The sequence below is a fragment of the Nerophis lumbriciformis genome, linkage group LG29, assembly GCF_033978685.3.
Source record: "Nerophis lumbriciformis linkage group LG29, RoL_Nlum_v2.1, whole genome shotgun sequence".
Classification (NCBI taxonomy): domain Eukaryota; kingdom Metazoa; phylum Chordata; class Actinopteri; order Syngnathiformes; family Syngnathidae; genus Nerophis; species Nerophis lumbriciformis.
Genome location: NC_084576.2, coordinates 27,988,499 through 28,012,372, shown reverse-complemented (window position 1 = coordinate 28,012,372; position 23,874 = coordinate 27,988,499). Strand labels below are relative to the sequence as shown.

At 44.1% G+C, this 23,874-nt stretch overlaps 1 protein-coding gene, 1 long non-coding RNA gene and 1 other non-coding gene across 3 annotated transcripts in view; 1 reads left to right on the top strand and 2 right to left on the bottom strand.

Moving 5' to 3' along the window:
- Positions 1–8,310: 8,310 nt before the first annotated feature.
- LOC133571997 (uncharacterized) overlaps positions 8,311–23,874 on the bottom strand; it is a 15,737-nt gene continuing 173 nt past the window's right edge. The window contains exons 2-3 of the long non-coding RNA XR_009810479.1: positions 8,560–8,671; positions 8,311–8,455 (exon numbers count right to left, since the gene is read on the bottom strand). This is a non-coding gene — a long non-coding RNA (uncharacterized lncRNA). The remainder of the gene's footprint in view (positions 8,456–8,559; positions 8,672–23,874) is intronic.
- On the bottom strand, positions 23,184–23,255 carry trnap-ugg (transfer RNA proline (anticodon UGG)). Its single transcript has one exon. It is a non-coding gene; the product is annotated as a tRNA-Pro (tRNA).
- setd6 (SET domain containing 6, protein lysine methyltransferase) overlaps positions 23,682–23,874 on the top strand; it is a 22,650-nt gene continuing 22,457 nt past the window's right edge. Inside the window, exon 1 of the mRNA XM_072911916.1 lies at positions 23,682–23,808. Coding sequence (XP_072768017.1) covers positions 23,781–23,808 — 28 coding nt within the window. The 5' untranslated portion in view covers positions 23,682–23,780. The remainder of the gene's footprint in view (positions 23,809–23,874) is intronic.

The window sequence follows — 23,874 nt, the reverse complement described above, 5'->3', positions numbered from 1 at the left end:
AAAACTCGGACATGGGAGGAGTTCGGGGAGGCCATGGAAAAAGACTTCCGGACGGCTTCGAAGCAATTCTGGACCACCATCCGCCGCCTCAGGAAGGGGAAGCGGTGCAGTGTCAACACCGTGTATGGTGGGGATGGTGCTCTGCTGACCTCGACTGCGGATGTTGTGGATCGGTGGAGGGAATACTTCGAAGACCTCCTCAATCCTACCAGCACGTCTTCCTATAAGGAAGCAGGGCCTGGGGAATCTGTGATGGGCTCTCCTATTTCTGGGGCTGAGGTTGCCGAGGTAGTTAAAAAGCTCCTCGGTGGCAAGGCCCCGGGGGTGGATGAGATCCGCCCGGAGTTCCTTAAGGCTCTGGATGTTGTGGGGCTGTCTTGGTTGACAAGACTCTGCAACATCGCGTGGACATTGGGGGCGGTACCTCTGGATTGGCAGACCGGGGTGGTGGTTCCTCTCTTTAAGAAGGGGAACCGGAGGGTGTGTTCCAACTATTGTGGGATCACACTCCTCAGCCTTCCCGGTAAGGTCTATTCAGTTGTACTGGAGAGGAGGCTACGCCGGATAGTCGAACCTCGGATTCAGGAGGAACAGTGTGGTTTTCGTCCTGCTCGTGGAACTGTGGACCAGCTCTATACTCTCGGCAGGGTCCTTGAGGGTGCATGGGAGTTTGCCCAACCAGTCTACATGTGCTTTGTGGACTTGGAGAAGGCATTCGACCGTGTACCCCGGGAAGTCCTGTGGGGAGTGTTCAGAGAGTATGGGGTAACGGACTGTCTTATTGTGGCATTTCGCTCCCTGTATAATCAGTGTCAGAGCTTGGTCCGCAATGCCGGCAGTAAGTCGGACACGTTTCCAGTGAGGGTTGGACTCCGCCAAGGCTGCCCTTTGTCACCGATTCTGTTCATAACCTTTATGGACAGAATTTCTAGGCGCAGTCAGGGCGTTGAGGGGATCTGGTTTGGTGGCTGCAGGATTAGGTCACTGCTATTTGCAGATGATGTGGTCCTGATGGCTTCATCTGGCCAAGATCTTCAGCTCTCACTGGATCGGTTCGCAGCCGAGTGTGAAGCGACTGGGATGGGAATCAGCACCTCCATGTCCGAGTCCATGGTTCTCTCCCGGAAAAGGGTGGAGTGCCATCTCCGGGTTGGGGAGGAGATCTTGCCCCAAGTGGAGGAGTTCAAGTACCTCGGAGTCTTGTTCACGAGTGGGGGAAGAGTGGATCGTGAGATCGACAGGCGGATCGGTGCGGCGTCTTCAGTAATGCGGACGCTGTATCGATCCGTTGTGGTGAAGAAGGAGCTGAGCCGGAAGGCAAAGCTCTCGATTTACCGGTCGATCTACGTTCCCATCCTCACCTATGGTCATGAGCTTTGGGTCATGACCGAAAGAACAAGATCACGGGTACAAGCGGCCGAAATGAGTTTCCTCCGCCGAGTGGCGGGGCTCTCCCTTAGAGATAGGGTGAGAAGCTCTGTCATTCGGGGGGAGCTCAAAGTAAAGCCGCTGCTCCTCCACATCAAGAGGAGCCAGATGAGGTGGTTCGGGCATCTGGTCAGGATGCCACCCGAACGCCTCCCTAGGAAGGTGTTTCGGGCACGTCCGACCGGTAGGAGGCCACGGGGAAGACCCAGGACACGCTGGGAAGACTATCTCTCCCGGCTGGCCTGGGAACGCCTCGGGATCCCCCGGGAGGAGCTGGACGAAGTGGCTGGGGAGAGGGAAGTCTGGGCTTCCCTGCTTAAGCTGCTGCCCCCGCGACCCGACCTCGGATAAGCGGAAGAAGATGGATGGATGGATGGAAATATATACTATCATCATAATACAGTCATCACACAAGTTAATCATCAGAGTATTGTTGCGTTTTGGACCAGTTGTTCCTCCCAGGGAATTCAAGTCACAAGTCGCTCCCAAGCTCTTTACGACACTTAAAGCTGAGTTGAAAAACCACCAGAGACAGAATAGGTATCTTGTAATATATTTGCAAAGCTTTGCAGATATACATTCACAGAGACAGCATAGAACATTCGGATCGCCCCGCTAAGATGGTCTGTCTTCCCGACCCCAAAACCCTCTCCCCTCTTCCATCTCTCTAGTCAAAACACATGCACATTATCTCTCTAGTCAAAACACATTCCAAAGATCAAGGTTAACACACACAGTTTACTTGCAGAGAAACAGAAAGAGAATAAATGGAAAAACACGAGCTGTTTTCAAATATGACTATGAAATAGAAGAAGTAACACTTAAATTCGGATATATGTAAATATCTGCCTCCGACAGTATATACATTGAATTATTTACATTATTTACAATCCGGGGGGTGGGATGAGGAGGGTTTGGTTGATATCAGTACTTCAGTCATCAACAATTGCATCATCAGAGAAATGGACGTTGAAACAGTGTAGGTCTGACTTGGTAGAGCAGAGAACATAGTGAGTTCAGATAGCATAAGAACAAGTATACACATTAGAAATACATTTGATTGTTTACATGTGGTTATTTCCAATCCGGGGAGGTGGGATGTGGAGGCGGGAGGGTGTTAGTCAAGGGTTAAAGTTGCCTGGAGGTGTCTGAGCTGTCTTTATCCGTCTCCGGGCCACCGACCGCACCGATGATTGGGGTGAAGTCGTCCGTCGTGCCGCCGACCGCTGGAACGCAGGTGAGCTCGGGTGGTGATGAACAAGTGAGAGCTGGCGTAGTTGGAGAGCTAACGTTTTTAGCATCGCTCCGACAACAACATTGCCAGGCTTCGCCAGGCGAGACAACATTAACCGGGTGGTTACTGGTCCGGGGTTTAGTTCAGTGTCCCCTGAGAGTAGAAGTAATAGTAAAATTGTTGATCTTCGGTCTATCCTTCCAGTCAGGGGCTTATTTCTTCTGTTCCGATCCGCTGTGAGGCATGTGTGAATCACATTACCTCCGAAACCCGGATGTTTCGTCGATGAATTACCGAGGATTTTGCTATTGAAAAAAAAATTGTGTTAGCAAAATTTGTGTGTTTAAAAATCCAGTGCATAGAAATTGTGTAAAAAGAAAATTGTGTATAAAAATCCATCCATCCATCCATCCATCTTCTTCCGCTTATCCGAGGTCGGGTCGCCGGGGCAGCAGCCTAAGCAAGGAAGCCCAGACTTCCCTCTCCCCAGCCACTTCGTCCAGCTCTTCCTGTGGGACCCCGAGGCGTTCCCAGGCCAGCCAGGAGACATAGTCTTCCCAACGTGTCCTGGGTCTTCCCCGCGGCCTCCTACCGGTTGGACGTGCCCGAAACACCTCCCTAGGGAGGCGTTCGGGTGGCATTATGACCAGATGCCCGAACCACCTCATCTGGCTCCTCTCGATGTGGAGGAGCAGCGGCTTTACTTTGAGCTCCTCCCGGATGGCAGAGCTTCTCACCCTATCTCTAAGGGAGAGCCCCGCCACCCGGCGGAGGAAACTCATTTCGGCCGCTTGTACCCGTGATCTTGTCCTTTCGGTCATAACCCAAAGCTCATGACCATAGGTGAGGATGGGAACGTAGATCGACCGGTAAATTGAGAGCTTTGCCTTCCGGCTCAGCTCCTTCTTCACCACAACGGATCGATACAGCGTCCGCATTACTGAAGACGCCGCACCGATCCGCCTGTCGATCTCACGATCCACTCTTCCCTCACTCGTGAACAAGACTCCGAGGTACTTGAACTCCTCCACTTGGGGCAAGATCTCCTCCCCAACCCGGAGATGGCACTCCACCCTTTTCCGGGCGAGAACCATGGACTCGGACTTGGAGGTGCTGATTCTCATCCCAGTCGCTTCACACTCAGCTGCGAACCGATCCAGTGAGAGCTGAAGATCCTGGCCAGATGAAGCCATCAGGACCACATCATCTGCAAAAAGCAGAGACCTAATCCTGCAGCCACCAAACCAGATCCCCTCAACGCCTTGACTGCGCCTACAAATTCTGTCCATAAAAGTTATGAACAGAATCCAGTGTAAAAAAAATTCAGGGTGAAACAATTCAGTGTAGAAAAATTTGGCTTCGAGATCAGCCGGGGAGGAGAGTGGAGTTGGTGGTGGAGCGCGAGCGAGAGCCAGACAGACGACACTGGAGAGAAACCATTCGTGTGCTCAATTGATAAAAAAGACAACTGCTGAAAAGCACCCCAAAAGACTTTGCACGTTTTGTTGTAAAATAAAACATTGTTGTCAACCTGGAAGAGCCTGGCATGTCGGTAATTGGCGGTCCGAAGAACCCGGAAGTGCAAGACTTCCACAGCGCGATTGCAGCTATTTTGGATACAACACATCTCAGAGAACTTTCGAATGTCCAGGTCAGCTGTGATTCTACTTATCGAAAAACTTTGTTCATTTGTCGAAGAAGAGACAACGAGAATGTGGATGTGATAAAAAAGGTAGCGTGTGCTTCGTATTACCTGGCCTACGAGGGAAGACTACGGAAAACAGCAAATGCTTTTGGACTGGCAAAGCAGACTGGATCAGTTATTGTACGCCATGTATGTCGCGGACTCAACATCTAGGTCCAGAGTATATAAAGTCACCTAAAACTAATGGACAATGAAGGTGAAGGCAAAAGAGTGAGGAGTGTCCCGACCAGCTATCTAGATACCTGGATTGATTGATGTAAAATGTTCTTTATCATGTCCATTAAAGATTTGATTAATCTATGATGGCTCAGGTGTGATTCACTACAATAGGGCCCCACAGGACACTGGATTCCAGTTCACTGAAATACCACAACACTGGGTATTGTTCAGATAAGTTAAATCTAATTAAAGAACTTGCACACAAAGCAACACTGGAGGTGACTATGAGGTGCGCATTTTCCGCGCATGTGTACTAGGTCACGTTGCGCCGGCGGACGGAGGCAGAGGGGGTCTTAAACGAACGGCGTTGTGTGTGTGTGTACAGGGATAATGTTAAGTGGGATATACCCTGTATAACCTTAGCCGGCTTAGCGTAGAAGCAGCCTAAGACTCAAGCTTTTGCATTTCCTATTCCTGCTCTCCAGCGGACGCGCAAGCAGAGACGTGGACTATGAGCCCGTGCGGCGGCCCGCTCAAATGACGCCCCCCCCCCCCCCCCCCCCCCCCACAGACAGTCTACATCTGACAGCTGCAACCACAGAAGCTCCACCAACTGACGTAGAGGCTGCTGACAATATGGACATTGTTGTAAGGGCTGAATGTGCCAGTCAGCCTCTGCCCCCTATGGCTCAAGCTCCGACCCCAAGGCTCAGGCTCCGTCCACCTCAGTTTATCAGAAGTCAAGCTCCTGCACTTCCTGTTTCAGCAGCCCAGATTCCCATACTCCACCCACCCTTGGGTTCTGCGCTTGCTGAAGTCATGGGTCAAACGCTCCTTCTTCCAACTGCCGACAGCGTCTTGAATCCACTTCCTAGAACGAGTAGCGGTGCAGCTGGGGAAGCACAGCTCCTTCCACTGAGGTTGCCACCTGCCTCTCTACCAGCGGTGGGCGCTATCAGCTCCAGTTCTACTCCTCTTCTCCAGTGCCTTAGTACAAGGAGAGGAAGAGAAGTGCGGTGTGGAGCTAGTTTACTTTTCAAACCACCCCAAATGCTTTTCTGTGAACCCCGTGGATGATTCACTTCCAGTCACACACTCGTGGTGTTGTAGCCGCAGCTGTCCTGAGGCATACCGACAGAAACATATCTGCCAATTTGCGTCAACGGCCTCCCCGACCACCACCAAACATTGCGAGAGGCACCGGGTTGGGGAAGTGTCAGATAAGGTAAAGCACAGTTGGAATCTTGCCAACTGTGCGGGTTAAAGACGACCTGGTGTAACTCTTAACCCAATGACAGTATTATCTTTAAAGCACAAGAAAGGCATGCGACCCTACAGGTCCAGTCAGTGTTTACCTGGTTCTTAAGTACAGGTATTATTTTGCAAATAGTTTCCTCACGCACAGACTCATAACGTTTTTTGCTAATTGTTCCACACAGGGTTTATCTTGAGCACATGCTTGAGTTTATGGGGCCTATAATCATTGTTGGCAATGGAGTATCTGCGTTTATTTCCCTTCCGCTGGTTCTCCCTCCTTCTCTCTGCCAGCAGGATACTGGCCTTGGTGGTAGATCGCCAGTTGGTGCAAACTGATGTTGCTGCTTCCAGGTCCATAGGGTAGATGCCGCACGCTTTCAGGTCGCATTTGCAGACGTTCCTTGTAGCGGAGGGTGGGACGTCCCGTGGGCCGATTTTTATTTATTTATTTATTTTTAAATATATATACTTGCAGTGTGTATATTGTACATATTACATATTGTCGCCCGGAAAAGGGTGGAGTGCCATCTCCGGGTTGGGGAGGAGATCTTGCCCCAAGTGGAGGAGTTCAAGTACCTCGGAGTCTTGTTCACGAGTGGGGGAAGAGTGGATCGTGAGATCGACAGGCGGATCGGTGCGGCGTCTTCAGTAATGCGGACGCTGTATCGATCCGTTGTGGTGAAGAAGGAGCTGAGCCGGAAGGCAAAGCTCTCAATTTACCGGTCGATCTACGTTCCCATCCTCACCTATGGTCATGAGCTTTGGGTTATGACCGAAAGGACAAGATCACGGGTACAAGCGGCCCAAATGAGTTTCCTCTGCCGGGTGGCGGGCCTCTCCCTTAGAGATAGGGTGAGAAGCTCTGCCATCCGGGGGGAGCTCAAAGTAAAGCCGCTGCTCCTCCACATCGAGAGGAGCCAGATGAGGTGGTTTGGGCATCTGGTCAGGATGCCACCCGAACGCCTCCCTAGGGAGGTGTTTAGGGCACGTCCGACCGGTAGGAGGCCACGGGGAAGACCCAGGACACGTTGGGAAGACTATGTCTCCCGGCTGGCCTGGGGACGCCTCGGGGTCCCACGGGAAGAGCTGGACGAAGTGGCTGGGGAGAGGGAAGTCTGGGCTTCCCTGCTTAGGCTGCTGCCCCCGCGACCCGTCCTCGGATAAGCGGAAGAAGATGGATGGATGGATGGATGGACATATTGTTATGAAGGTGTCTGTTACTACATTATATATATACGTGCAGTGTGTATATAAAACGTTGATGGAGAGTTTTGGACGTTAGGGCTTTGAAGGCTACGAAGGTGACTCCCATTGGTCGCATTTTTTAAATCATGTTTAGAATCCTAAAAACAAAATAAAGACATGCGTGTTCTTGTCTCTCATAATGATTGTGAATGATAGGCAAAATTCCCAAAAAGTGCAGTTCTTCTTGAAGTAGCCAGAACAATATTATTATAGAACATATTTCTTATTCCAATAAAGTATTTTGTGCCACTACTTATTCATTGTATTTGATTATTTTGAATAAAACTTGGTTAAGGTGTTCATGAGTACGTTTTGCTCCGATTTAACAATACTGTGAAAACGATGATAATCCTGATCATTTTGGTGACAATAACAGTGATATGAAATGTTCATATTGTTACATGCCTATAGATTTATACACAGTGTAGTACCATATATTGCCCATATTTATTCATCATAGTATCAGCAATGGTGCAACTCTCAAACTGCACTGACTCTTGTTGCGTCTGACCAGTCTTCCCTCTCAGGGAATTAAAGTCACTGGTCAATCCCAAGTTCTTTAGATGACATATATGCTGAGTAAGAAGGACCATCAAGACAGAATAGGAATATTATCAAGTTTTACTAAAACTTTAGGAGATTAGTCCAATTGTCCTTTCCTATCGACATCTCGAAATGGTCTAACATTCAAACGGGAAGAGACAACTTATTGAATACGAAAACAGCCCACACCCTCAGCCTCATTGTTCTAATACAGATAAGATAAAAAGGGAGTACTCCAACTCCCACATTCCAATGCCTAAGACAAAACACAGACATCTGCAGACAAAGAGAGACAAGCATACAGAGAATACATGGAAAAATACTAGCTGATTTAAACATGAATATGACTGAAGAAAGAACTCTTAAACATATATGCATTGTCCACACTCTACACACTTAAATGAACCATAGCATTGTGTCTGAAGATATGCCTTTATTGTTTGTCACCTTATTAAAACGCTATGTTCACATTCTAAGATGGTACAGTATGTCGTTTCCAGCCAAAGTCCAGGTGGATGTTTTTTTCTTCTTCATCTTGAATCCATAGGGAATAGAGCTTGTGCAGAAGTTAATAGAAGGACAGAATGCACGCAAGAATGGAACTAATTACCTAAAACTATCCAACTCACCACTAACATTGACATGTCTAGTAAATAAGTAGAATCTATGTGGTCAGCTAAAGGGGATCTTAGACCAATCTTTGTAAACTTCTTGAAATAATGTAAGCAAAGAGAAATTAGCGTAAAGAAGTTGTTTTAGCGGTCTAACCCAGACAGTGGAAAACACTAGAAGATATCATGGGGGATCTTAATGGTGAGGTTTCAGATCCATGGCACAGACATAAGTTCTTAACATCGTGCATTGGATATCATTCCACTGATCATCTGCAAGTAAACACAAACAAGTATGTCAGTGTACGTGTAGTATACCAAGACTACATTACTGCACGTTGACTTATGTAACTGTTAATGACAAGGTGTATTGATACCTCCTCTGAAGTTGATGTTTACACAGTTCTGGATTCCATTGTTGTTAGGTTGGTTGTTTTCCCAGTCGGTGAAATCCACAACTGAGCCGTCGGTCCAAATAAACGAATCCTCCTAGAAGACACATTTGTCGACAACAATTCTGAGTATGCGTCGTCAGTGTTGCACTGTACAGGGCAGTGGTGTCAAAGTCAAGGCCCGCGGGCATTCTTGCCAACCCTCTGGATTTTCCTGGTAGACTCCCGAATTTCAGTGCCCCTCCCGAAAATCTCCCGGGGCAACCATTCTCCCGAAATTCTCTTGATTTTGTCAGAGGCAGATATTTACATATATCCGTATTTAAGTATTACGTCTTTAATTTCATAATCATATTACAAAACAGCTAGTGTTTTTCTTCCAATTGTGGTCTTTTGGTTGTCTGCAAATACCATACTTGCCAACCCTCCCGGATTTTCCAGGAGACTCCCGAAATTCAGCGCCTCTCCCGAAAACCTCCCGGGACAAATTTTCTCCCGAAATTCAGGCGGAGCTGGAGGCCACGCCCCCTCCAGCTCCATGCGGACCTGAGTGACGTGTTGACAGCCTGTTCTCACGTCCGCTTTCCCACAATATAAACAGCTAATGATCGAGGGCGAGTTCTTGGTTTCTTATGTGTGTTTATTGTTAGGCAGTTTCATTAACGTCCTCCGAGCGCGGTAACAACACACAACAACAGCAGTCAAGTTTTCGTCCCCTTAAAGCAGTTCGTCTGCCGTATACAGCAATGTTGTGACACTTTTAAACTGGACAATACTGCCATCTACTGTACATGCATATGTGACCCACCCATAATGTGTCACATTTTTGTGTTGATTTATTTATTTTATTTTGTGGTTTGAATTCGTTTTTGGAGCTGTCATTATAGATTTATCAGTATTCACATTGGTCAGTAGGGGGCAGTAGGGCGTTTCTTTCCAATTGAATGCTATCACCTGCAGACCGGAAGTGTCTTGTCATTCTGATGAGCGCGACCAGTCTGTGAACAATTGAAACGTCCTGTGTGCTTTTTCCTCCTGTATAACAGGTTAGTTTTGGTGAATCAACTCACTGAATAATATCCATGTGATCTTTATAAGTTTAAGTACACATTCTGATGGTGGAGCCTAACTCTAAAGTGTTTGTGAGTTGTAGTTTGTATTTGTGAATGAATCCAGTGCACAGCTGCAGTAATCAATACAAAAAGGCGACGTGAGTGCACAATGTTTATATAGGAACTTCTGATCCTAATTCAGACTCCCAAATTAGAGCTCCCGTTTTCTTATTGATTTTATAATGTATATTGGTATAATGTGTGTGTTCTGAAATAGTGACAGAGAATAGAACAAGGATGGACAATTCAACCCTTAACTCAACAATGAGTAGATGAGTGTTATGTGTGTGTAAATGTGTAAATAAATGAACACTGAAATTCAAGTATTTCTTTTATTTATTTATACATATATATATATGTATACATATATATATATATGTGTATATATATATATATATATATATATATATATATATATATATATATATAGATGTAATAAAATATATATATATATATATATATACATATATAGCTAGAATTCACTGAAAGTCAAGTATTTCTTATATATATATATATATATATATATATATATATATATATATCTTAACCACGCCCCCAACCACGCCCCCCGCCCCACCCCCGACCACGCCCCCCACCCCCCACCTCCCGAAATCGGAGGTCTCAAGGTTGGCAAGTATGGCAAATACTGTGTGCTAACCTTGAGTGTGGAATGTAAGAAAGAGAGATACTCCTTCTTCTTATCTATTCTTATGTCCAGATGCGGAGGACAAAGGGCATGTGTTTAGGCTGGAAAGACAAGACAACGAGGGTGGGAGGGAGAGAGACTTTATAGAAGAGAAGGTTTCCATTTTTGAGGGGAGACCATCTTAGCTGCGCGATTGAATGTTCTATGCTGGACTGGTCTCAGTATATTTACAAAGCTTTGCAAATATATACAAAACACCTATTCTGTCTCTGGTGGTTCTTTTACTCAGCTTTAAGTGTCGTAAAAAGCTTGGGAGCGACCAGCTACTTGAATTCCCTGGGAGGAACAACTGGTCCAAACGCAACAATTTCCACCCGGACAACAATATTGGGGGCGTGCCTTAAAGGCACTGTCTTTAGCGCCCTCTACAACCCGTCGTCACGTCCGCTTTTCCTCCATCCATACAGCGTGCCAGGCCAGTCACATTATATATGCGGCTTTTACACACACATAAGTGAATGCAATTCATACTTGATCAACAGCCATACAGGTCACACTGAAGGTGGCTGCATAAACAACTTTAACACTGTTACAAATATGCGCCACACTGTGAACCCGCACCAAACAAGAACGACAAACACATTTCGGGAGAACACCCGCACCGTAACACAACATAAACACAACAGAACAAATACCCAGAACCCCTTGCAGCGCTATATATTCCGGGATGCAACAATATACATCCCCCGCTACCACCAAACCCCGCGCCCCCAACCCCGTCCACCTCTGTCTACACACTGTGTCTGCTTGTAAGTACTCTGCGTGTGTGCGCTGCCGAACATGCTCGTCTGCTGACAAAACCGGCAATGTCACGACGTGACGATGCGCCGTCATAACCGGGAACCAGTACTTTTCAAACCGTTTTTGATTCATTAGTACTGCGATACTATATTAGTACCGGTATACCGTACAACCCTACTCCAAACACTGGTAAGTTGACCTACGAGTTCATTCTCCAGATTGCTGTGAATGGACACCAGGTTCCCGCCGAGAATTTTGCAAGTGGTCTGATGGGCACAGAAAAATTAAAAATGAATATAAATAAATGATAAATGGGTTATACTTGTATAGCGCTTTTCTACCTTCAAGGTACTCAAAGTGCTTTGACAGTATTTCCACATTTATCCATTCATACACACATTCACACACTGATGGAGGGATTTTTGGAATTAGTTTAAATTTCCAGTGCAACTTTAATGAATATTGTGGAGGATGCATATATGTTTAAGAGTTCTTTCTTTTTACATAGACATGTTTAGAGTAGATAGTACTTTTCCTTTGTATATTCTACTAGATTCTCTTTGTCTTCAGATTAGTGTCTTAAACCATCAGGAATGTGAAACCAAACCCCCAAATCTTCCTTATCAGTGTTGCAAGGAGGAGAGGGGGGCTTTCTTTGTGTGCAAGAAGTTGGCTTTTCCGTTTGAATGTCAGATCAACTAGAGTAGCAGATATGAATATATTGGTTAAACTGATCTCCTAAAGCTTTAGTAAAACTTGAAAATATTTCATTTCTGTCTTGATGGTCCTTCTTACTCAGCATATATGTCATCGAAAGAACTTGGGATTGACCAGTAACTTAAATTCCCTGGGAGGAAGAGCTGGTCGACGCAACAATATATTCAAAAAAGTGCGCAATCTTACTTTCGCTGAGTGATGTCTGAGGATGAGACGATGTGGCAAAGTGGCAGAGAGCTTCCCTTTATATGTGATCGCATGTGCTGACGTCACATGGGCAGTTAACCAAATTAATAAGCAACGTATGAGACCGAAACATTTTAATTGTGGAAAGTAATTACAGGTTGAATGACCTGTACATTTTAATTGACTTGATAATGTGTGGGAAGGGCGATATCCTGGCAGAGATCCATTTTGGATCATCGCCGGGGTGTGTGAGTTTGCATGTTGCACCCGCGAATGAATCAAATAATTGCTGATAAACGTTTTCATGTCCTATTAATTTATTTGGCTCTGTATTTATTACATGTGTACATCTCCAATATATATATTTGTTTGTTGGTGTTATTGATAAATGGCTTTCGCTTTGCACTTACAGATGTAGCGACCAACTGTAGTTACTGACAGTGGCTTTCTGAAGTGTTCCTGAGCCCATGTGGTGATATCCTTTACACACTGATGTCAGTTTTTGATGCAGTGCCGCCTGAGGGACCCAAGGCCACGGGCATTCAATGTTACGTGCAGTGATTTCTCCAGATTCTCTGATGATATTACGTAGCGTAGATGGTAAAATCCCTAAATTCCTTGCAGTAGTTGGTCGAGAAATGTTGTTCTTAAACTGTTGGACAATTTGCTCACGCATTTGTTGACAAAGTGGTGACACTCGCCCCATCCTTGTTTGTGAATGACTGAGCATTTCACGGAAGCTGCTTTTATACCAAATCACGGCACCCACCTGTTCCCAATTAGCCTGTTCACCCTGTGGGATGTTTCTCAGTCTTTTTTGCCACTTGTGCCAGCATCAAAGTCCAAATGAGCTAATATTATCAAAAAATAACAACGTTTTCCAGTTCGAGAATTAAATATCTTGTCTTTGCAGTCTATTCATTTGAATATAAGTGTGACAATCATTGGTACTTTAATTTTAACTTTAACTTTAAAAGGATTTGCAAATCATTGTATTCTGTTTTTATTTACCATTTACACAACGTGCCAACTTCTCTGGTGTTGGGTTTTGTAGATGGCATATTTGAACCTGGAGAAAGGTGTGTTATATTGTTTGTTCAGACGCGAGTGCCTTCCAAGCAGCCACCTAAGCGTGACGTGCGACGGCTTTGAAGTTCCCATGCGCCACACTCCTTAGATACCTCACCTAAACAAGCTTTTAATAATGGTGCATGTTCCGCTGCATTACCACCCACGGTGACTTTTATACAAGTTTGTAGACCGGCAATGGCACTTCATTCAAACAAGCCACACCTTTACTGGTTATAGGCAAGTTTTTTTTGTATCACCCCAAGTCATCCACTCAGGATTGGTATGTTCCTAGTAGCACGCTTTGTGTATTATTCTAATGAACCTTTTTAGAAGTTTAATTATTGGGTCTATGTTTGTTTTATAAACATTTCCCCAAACTTTAACACAATATGTTAAATGTGGGGAAAAAAAGAATAATATAACATATGCAGACATGTCTTATTCAGCATGTGTCTTACTTTATACAGAATAGCAATGGATTTGGATATTTTTCCCTTTATATATTCAATATGCGGTTTCCAACATAATTTATGATCAATTATTATTACAAGAATTTCGTTTCATATACTCTATCAATTCCCACTTGATTTGATTTTAATTTTGCTTCCCAATTAGTCCTTGGACCCCTAAACACCATACATTTAGTTTTCTTATCATTTAATGATAACTTATTAATAGCAAACCATTTTTTTAGCCGAATCAACTCAAGCTCTATTATCCTCAACACTTCCTTCAAGTCTTCTCTTGAACAATACACATATGTATCATCTGCAAACATAATACATTTCAATTTATTAGATACTGAACATATCAATCAATCAATCAATCTTTATTTATATAACCCTAAATCACAAGTGTCTCAAAGGGCTGCACAAGCCACAACGACATCCTCGGTACAAAGCCCACATAAGGGCAAGGAAAACTCACCCCAGTGGGACGTCGATGTGAATGACTATGAGAAACCTTGGAGAGGACCGCATATGTGGGTAACCCCCCCCCCCCCCCCCCCCTCTAGGGGAGACCGAAAGCAATGGATGTCGAGTGGGTCTGACATAATATTGTGAGAGTCCAGTCCATAGTGGATCCAACATAATAGTAAGAGTCCAGTCCATAGTGGCTATATAAGTATATATGTAATGTAGTAACAGACATGTAGTAACAGACACCTTCATAACAATACGTAATATGTACAATATACACACTGCAAGTATATATAATGTAGTAACAGACATCTTCATAACAATATGTAATATGTTTTATGTACACATTGCAAGTATATATATAATGTAGTAACAGACACCTTCATAACAATATGTAATATGTACAATATACACACTGCAAGTATATATATTTAAAAAAATAAAAAATAAATAAAAATCGGCCCACCCTTCGCTACAAGGAATGTCTGCAAATGCGACCTGAAAGCGTGCGGCATCTACCCTATGGACCTGGAAGCAGCAACATCAGATTGCACCAACTGGTGATCTACCACCAAGGCCAGTATCCTGCTGGCAGAGAGAAGGAAGGGGAAAAAAAACGCAGATACTTCATTGCCAACAATGATTATAGGCCCCATTAACTCAAGTATGTGTTCAGGATAAACCGGCTGTGGAAAAATTAGCAAAAACGTAATGAGTCTGTGCGTGAGAAAACTATATGCAAAATAGTACCTGTACTTAAGACCCAGGTAAACACTGACTGAACCTGTAGGGTCATATGCCTTTCTTGTGCTATTAAGATAATAACGTTATCGGCTTAGGAGTTACACAAGGTCGTCTTTAACCCGCACATTTGACAAGATTCCAACTGTGCTTTACCTTACCTAACACTTCACCCACGTGATGCCTTTCGCAATGTTTGGTGGTGGTCGGGGAGGCCATTGACGAAAATTGGCAGACACGTTTCCGTCGGTATGTCTCAGGACAGCTGCGGCTACAGATATAGCTTACCAACACCACGAGTGTGTGACTGGAAGTGAATCATTAATGCGGTTCACAGACAAGTGTTTTGGGTGGCTTGAAAAGCACTACATGAATCTAATTCATTATTTCATTGTTAAAGATAATGACGCTTGCTGCCAAAGACAAACATCATCTGCTGATCACTAACGAGAATTTAATAGGACTTGACCTTATTGAGTTAGTTTCACCATCACTTCTTGAAAGGTTTCATTGACATTATGCATTTGAGCAGCGATGACGTCACAGGAGGACCCACCACTGCCGAAGAAGGAGTCAGTTTCCGGACATCACAGCAGGGAGAGCAGGGGAGAAACAGGTGGTGGCCTGGCAGGAAGAAGACTTGGCGCCGGGAGAAAGACAGGCAGCAGCCCCACTGAGATTGGAAGAGGAAGGAATAGTGGCGGCAACATCTGAGAAGGCTTTACCAGGAGAGGAAGGAATAGTGGCGACAACGTCTGAGAAGGCTTTACCAGAAGAGGAAGGAATAGTGGTGGCAACGTCTGAGAAGGCTTTACCAGAAGAGGACGGAACAGTGGCGGCAACGTCTGAGAAGGCTTTACCAGAAGAGGAAGGAATAGTGGCGGCAACGTCTGAGAAGGCTTTACCAGAAGAGGACGGAATAGTGGCGGCAACGTCTGAGAAGGCTTTACCAGAAGAGGACGGAACAGTGGCGGCAACGTCTGAGAAGGCTTTACCAGAAGAGGACGGAATAGTGGTGGCAACATCTGAGAAGGCTTTACCAGAAGAGGAAAGAATAGTGGCGGCAACGTCTGAGAAGGCTTTACCAGAAGAGGAATAAATAGTGGCGGCAAGGTCTGAGAAGGCTTTACCAGAAGAGGACGGAATAGTGGCGGCAACTTCTGAGAAGGCTTTACCTGAAGAGGAAGGAATAGTGGCGGCAACATCTGAGAAGGCTTTACCAGAAGAGGACGGAATAGTGGCGGCAACGTCTGAGAAGGCTTAACCAGAAGAGGACGGAATAGTGGCGGCAACGTCTGAGAAGGCTTTACCAGAAGAGGAAGGAATAGTGGCGGCAACGTCTGAGAAGGCTTTACCAGAAGAGGAAGGAATAGTGGCGGCAACGTCTGTGAAGGCTTTACCAGAATAGGAAGGAATAGTGGCGGCAACGTCTGAGAAGGCTTTACCAGAAGAGGAAGAAATAGTGGCGGCAACGTCTGAGAAGGCTTTACCAGAAGAGGAAGGAATAGTGGCGGCAACGTCTGTGAAGGCTTTACCAGAATAGGAAGGAATAGTGGCGGCAACGTCTGAGAAGGCTTTACCAGAAGAGGACGGAATAGTGGCGGTAACGTCTGAGAAGGCTTTACCAGAAGAGGAACGAATAGTGGCGGCAACGTCTGAGAAGGATTTACAAGAAGAGGAAGGAATAGTGGCGGCAACGTCTGAGAAGGCTTTACCAGAAGAGGAAAGAATAGTGGCGGCAACGTCTGAGAAGGCTTTACCAGAAGAGGACGGAATAGTGGCGGCAACGTCTGAGAAGGCTTTACCAGAAGAGGAAGGAATAGTGGCGGCAACGTCTGAGAAGGCTTTACCAGAAGAGGAAGGAATAGTGGCGGCAACGTCTGAGAAGGCTTTACCAGAAGAGGATGGAATAGTGGCGGCAACGTCTGAGAAGGCTTTACCAGAAGAGGAAGAAATAGTGGCGGCAACGTCTGAGAAGGCTTTACCAGAAGAGGAAGGAATAGTGGCGGCAACGTCTGTGAAGGCTTTACCAGAATAGGAAGGAATAGTGGCGGCAACGTCTGAGAAGGCTTTACCAGAAGAGGACGGAATAGTGGCGGCAACGTCTGAGAAGGCTTTACCAGAAGAGGAACGAATAGTGGCGGCAACGTCTGAGAAGGATTTACAAGAAGAGGAAGGAATAGTGGCGGCAACGTCTGAGAAGGCTTTACCAGAAGAGGAAAGAATAGTGGCGGCAACGTCTGAGAAGGCTTTACCAGAAGAGGACGGAATAGTGGCGGCAACGTCTGAGAAGGCTTTACCAGAAGAGGAAGGAATAGTGGCGGCAACGTCTGAGAAGGCTTTACCAGAAGAGGATGGAATAGTGGCGGCAACGTCTGAGAAGGCTTTACCAGAAGAGGATGGAATAGTGGCGGCAACGTCTGAGAAGGCTTTACCAGAAGAGGAAAGAATAGTGGCGGCAACGTCTGAGAAGGCTTTACAAGAAGAGGAAGGAATAGTGGCGGCTACGTCTGAGAAGGCTTTACCAGGAGAGGAAGGAATAGTGGCGGCAACGTCTGTGAAGGCTTTACCAGAATAGGAAGGAATAGTGGCGGCAACGTCTGAGAAGGCTTTACCAGAAGAGGAAGGAATAGTGGCGGCAACGTCTGAGAAGGCTTTACCAGAAGAGGAAGGAATAGTGGCGGCAACGTCTGAGAAGGCTTTACCAGAAGAGTAAGGAACAGTGGCGGCAACGTCTGAGAAGGCTTTACCAGAAGAGGACGGAACAGTGGCGGCAACGTCTGAGAAGGCTTTACCAGAAGAGGACGGAATAGTGGTGGCAACGTCTGAGAAGGCTTTACCAGAAGAGGAAAGAATAGTGGCGGCAACGTCTGAGAAGGCTTTACCAGAAGAGGACGGAATAGTGGCGGCAACGTCTTAAAAGGCTTTACAAGAAGAGGAAGGAATAGTGGCGGCAACGTCTGAGAAGGCTTTACAAGAAGAGGAAGGAATAGTGGCGGCAACGTCTGAGAAAGCTTTACCAGAATAGGAAGGAATAGTGGCGGCAACATCTGAGAAGGCTTTACCAGAAGAGGAAGGAATAGTGGCGGCAACGTCTGAGAAGGCTTTACAAGAAGAGGAAGGAATAGTGGCGGCAACGTCTGAGAAAGCTTTACCAGAATAGGAAGGAATAGTGGCGGCAACATCTGAGAAGGCTTTACCAGAAGAGGAAGGAATAGTGGCGGAAACGTCTGAGAAGGCTTTACCAGAAGAGAAAGGAGGTGGCTCAAAAGGAAGCAATGAGAGCTGTGCTGACCATAGCCCCCCTCTCAAGGGACGGATTCCAGACATCCCAATAACGGTTAATGGAGCGGGAAGGGAACCGAGGGACCTTACATCCCGCCGGCTCTGGCCACCCCACCGGACCAGACGACATCAGGGACAGTACGGAGGGAGGCGAGGAAACAGTCCGCGCAACAATGAACCCACACCATAACTTGACCATGCGGGCACATCTCTCGCCAGCAGCCTTCTACCGAGTTAGTATTGTTTTAATGATTTAATTGTATTTTGCATTATTTTAATTCTCTGTCAAGCACTTTGAATTGCCTTATTGTGCTCTGTAGATAATCGTGCCAATTATTATTTATTTACTATTCTTTTCCAATTGCTTGACAGCACTAAGATCCCAAACGAATGCTATGCATGTACATTTCTGACTACAAATGCATCCTCCTAGGAAAGACCCTTTTTCTTTGGTAAAGATTCCAGTTTGACATTGAATACCATTTCAGACGTACACATGTAATAGATACCAAGTCAAATAAATCAAAAGAATATGAAAACGTTTATCAGCGATTATTTGATTCATTCAGTGATTCATCCGCGGGTGCGACATGCAAACTCACACACCCCTGGCGACGATCCAAACAGAATCTCCACCCTTCCCGCACACTATCGGGTCAATTAAAAATAAACAGGTCTTGTTAAACCTGTAATTACTTTCCACATTTAAAATGTTTCATGCATACGGTGTTCACAAAGTGTAACAATATAATAAATGTTGAAGACAATATCAGACACTTTCATGGGACGGGTGTAGGATCCAATATGTGTTGCTTCTACCTACACTTATAAGTGTGATTGTTTATTGTGGCGCTTTTTTTTGAACAAGTAGCAAATAAATACAAGAGAGTTAAGTCTCTACTTTTTGTCAAAAATTTTGATGGATCAATTAGGGCAGAGGCGGGGCCAAAAGTCAAGGGAGAACAAAGGAAAGGTCAAGGGGGTGGGGTTAGAGAACAAAGGAAACAAAAGAAACAAAGGGAACAAAAGAAACAAAAGAAACAAAAGAAACAGTCATTCCGTGCAGTTATCAATCGTGTTTTTTTTGGTGATAATTTTCATTTAAAATGGTAATACTAACCGTTTTACCATGGTTATCAATTATACCCTTTATTGTTACATCCCTAGTGCCAACTAACAATAAAGATGGCAACTTTGTTCAGAAATATTTATTCATACCGTAAATGTGCTGTTCATTACGCTGTGACATGACTACTAATAACTCTATTAAAGTTGTTTTCCATTTTATAGCAATGTCAGGAAAAGTGCTGATAAAAAACTAGTAATCAATGTTTTGAGGACGGTCAAAATAGCAGCAATTACAGCTCTTGTTATTAGCAAATCTGTGTTATATGTGTTTTAAGTTGCACGACTGGACCAATTTTAAATGAAAATTATCACCAAAAAAAACACGATTGATAACTGCACGGAATGACTGGTTCCAACACGCAAGCTGAAATGCTAACATGAAAACAAGAGACAATAACGTCTTTGCCCATAAAGAAACAACATACCCCAATCTAAATTTATACAAACAAATTGCCGTCTAAGCAATTAAGCTACTTAATTGTGCACGTTGACCCTACAAACTGTGGTCTCTTAGAATAGAATGATTGTTCTATATTAAAGGAATACCTCAGAAGACTGTGTTGTACAGAGTTTTTTCCGAATTTAAATATGTTTTCTGAATGTATAGTTCTTTATTTGCCGTAATTGCTTGCGGACTTCAGAGGGTCAGTCAAAACTGAAGCGGGGGAGGTCCTTTCGTCCTCCGCCGGGGGTGTGTCCTCAAAGGACAATTTTCTTTTCAACGTCAACATGCTTTTCCAATTCCGACTGCTTCGAAACAGGTTGTCAATCTTGTCCTTCATTTCCCCCATACGCTCTCGCCATGCCACGATGGGTACGACCACAACCGGTGTAAACACCCCGCATTAAGAGTTGAAAGTCTCCAGGGAAAAGACGTCGAGCTCGGTCGGATAGGGACCGGTGAAGACTGGCGCGGAAAAACCAACGACCCGAAGCCGAAGATTTTGTCTCCCAAGTAGCGCTGAACAGAATTCTTCTCTCGCTCAACTCAGCCATCGTCGGGTAAGTAAACAAGCTTCCTTGTACGCGTTTATCGACCGGAGAAGTATCACGCCACAGCAAATCGTCCATCGCCAGACTTAACACATCCCAATCCACGGTAGATAGCGATGAAACGTTCGCGAAAGGGCTTCCGTCTCTGTTCTCTTTCAGCTGAAATAAGCAGACATCTCCCGTCTCGTATCTGAAAACGTATCCAAAAGATCCATCCATCCCGTAAGCTTCCAAACCCCATTTCTCCCGCAAAGACTCGGACAGGGGCATTTGAGTACGACTTAGAAAAACTCTACTTTTCTGAGGGGCATCGAGGTAAGTTTTCATCACACTATTTTTATAAATGGTCACCGGTGTTTCGCTAATCATGGCTGAAATGAATTCATTTCCATAGCGTACTCACAACGTCTTTACTGCTTCCAAAACGTATAAAGTTCCAAAATACCAAACGCGCAACCGTTTACTGAGTGTTGTAACCGTTTACTGTGTGTTGTAACCCCCCCTCCTCATTTTTCCCACGAACCTCATTCAACCCCTCCTCATTTTTCCCACGACGTCATTCAACCCCCTCCACCATTTTCCCACGAACCTCATTAATATTCAACCTCATTTGACCCCGCATCCATCAAATTTGACAGATGGTCAACCTCATTCATATTCATAAGCACCTGTTGCCTTTGTTTGCTTTGTTTTCTTTGTTTCTTTTGTTCCCTTTGATTATTTTGGTTCTTTTGTTCTCTAGCCCCTTCCCCTTGACCTTTCCTTTGTTCTCCCTTGACCTTTGGCCCCGCCCCCTGCCCTAATTGATCCATCAAAATTTTTGACAAAAAGTAGAGACTTAACTCTTTATTAATCAACCTCATTTGACCCCGCATCTATCAAATTTGACAGATGGTCAACCTCATTCATAATCATAAGCACCTGTTGCCTTTGTTTGCTTTGTTTTCTTTGTTTCTTTTGTTCCCTTTGATTCTTTTGTTCCTTTTGTTTCTTTTGTTCCCTTTGTTTCTTTTGTTTCCTTTGTTCTCTAGCCCCCTTGACATTTCCTTTGTTCTCCCTTGACCTTTTGCCCCGCCCCCTGCCCTAATTGATCCATCAAAATTTTTGACAAAAAGTAGAGACTTAACTTTCTAATACATGTTTTGATCGTGGAACAGATGATTGCTGTCCTACGGACTGGACTCAGTTGGACACGGGTTGTTTAATTTTCCAAAACCATCAAGTCGACTTCATTACTGTGAAGGTATGGGAAGTGGTAGAAAACACATCCCATATTTTCCGGACCATAGGGCGCACCAGGTTATAAGGCGCACTGCCGATGAACGGTCTATTTTAAAAAAAAAATCTTTTTCATATATAAGGCGCACCGGATTATTAAGCGCATTAAAAGAGTCATGTTATTTTTTTTTTTTTTCTAAATGTAAAAGACTTCCTTGTGGTCTACATAACATGTAATGGTGGTCCTTTGGTCAAAATGTTGCAAAGATGATGTTTTACACATCACCTTCAAGCCGCTTTCTGACGGTCGCTTATATTATTCACATGTGAATAATGCTGTATAATAGACTGTATTTATATTATTCACATGTGAATAATGTTGTATAATAGACTGTATTTATATTATTCACATGTGAATAATGCTGTATAATAGTGTCATGTCTGTGTGATCATGTTTTGTTTTAGTCATGTTCTGTTTTGTTTTTGGACTTTTTGTGCACTTTTGTTTGTTTTGTAACCATAGCAACCATTAGTTTTCACCTGTCACGTCACGCACCTGTTTCACGTTTTGAGTCAGGCACCTGTTTTCACTAATCATGTCTGTAGTATTTAAGTTCATTGTTTTCAGTTTGTCTTTCTGGCGACATCCCACATTTATGCTCTTCACATTCCTGACACTTGTTTTCATGTCCATCTTTCATGCTGCTACTTTAGTCCAAGCCAAGTAAGTTTTTGTTTATTAATGCTATAGTATTTTGGTTTCATAGTTTGTTCTCCGCCACTGTGCGCGCTTTTCGTTTGTACTCTTTTTTTGTCCTTTGTTAGTGTAAAAAATAAAAATATGTACTCACATTCCCGTCTCGCCCGAGCCAACTTTCCGTTGCCTTCTGGAAAAACTAAACCCAAGGACCAAGTCTTGACAAATAGACTGTATTTATATTATTCACATGTGAATAATGCTGTAAAATAGACTGTACTTATATTATTCACATGTGAATAATGCTGTATAATAGACTGTATTTATGTTACTCACATGTGAATAATGCTCTATAATAGACTGTATTTATGTTATTCACATGTGAATAATGCTGTATAATAGACTGTATTTATATTATTCACATGTGAATAATGCTGTATAATAGACTGTATTTATGTTATTCACATGTGAATAATGCTGTATAATAGACTGTATTTATATTACTCACATGTGAATAATGCTGTATAATAGACTGTATTTATATTACTCACATGTGAATAATGCTGTATAATAGACTGTACTTATATTATTCACATGTGAATAATGCTGTATAATAGACTGTATTTATGTTATTCACATGTGAATAATGCTGTATAATAGACTGTATTTATATTATTCACATGTAAAAAATACTTAAGTGTTTATTGTCTATTGTGAGCGAACTGTGGTGCTGAATTTCCCCCAGGGATCAATAAAGTACTTTCTATTATACTCTACTGATTGATTGATTGAAACTTTTATTAGTAGATTGCACAGTGAATTACATATTCCGTACAATTGACCACTGAATGGTAACACCCGAATAAGTTTTTCAACTTGTTTAAATCGGGGTCCACGTAAATCAATTCATGGTATTCTATGGTCCTCAATTATAAATTATAGTAGGCTGGATGCCTACCAATAGTACACTTTATTACAAAATAGAGAATGTTACAGAGAGCGATACGACTCGTTCCAACATATCTCTCTCTGAAAATGTGAATTGGTGACGAAGTATTAGTGAAATTATTGTGGTGATTGAAAAAAAAAAAATTGGGCTCGTCCGGGATTTGAACCCGGGACCTCTCGCACCCAAAGCGAGAATCATACCCCTAGACCAACGAGCCACGCTTCATAAACGCCATATTTGTTATTTTATAGAGGCACACAATCCACGGGTAAATCGAAGATAAATACAATATTTATTCGATCTTAGTATAGACAAATATAATTATGGTGAAATGTACTCAGATATATGTAATGGAAGTATTAGCTTTGTTTCCCGTGAAAGTTAAAGCGCTCGGTGGCTGCCTGCAAGCCTTCGATCAGGGTTAATATTATGCAACTTGGGCTGCAGTCCGTTATTGACAATCACTTTGAATGTTTTATATCACGCGTTTGTGTCATTTGTCAGTTCAAGACAATAACAAGAGGCCAGTGTGAACACCGCCTTGACGTTTACGCGTATTATTAAAACGCCACAGCGTTGACTGGCCGCCTGCCAGTCCGTATTCAGGGTTAGGGCACATATATGACCTCATTACCACCGGACCGCAGCGCTGCCCGCTCAGCCGTGCAGAGTATCGTGTAGTCGTTAACTTAAAAAGCCTCATTAAAAAGCCGTTTTGGACGCGACTGGGATAAGAAAAAAAATGGCATCTGAAGTCAAACGACCCAAGGAAGGTTCACTTTTAATTATTTTCGTTCGGAGTGCATTTAGCCGTCGGCTAACATGGCGGTAGAAGC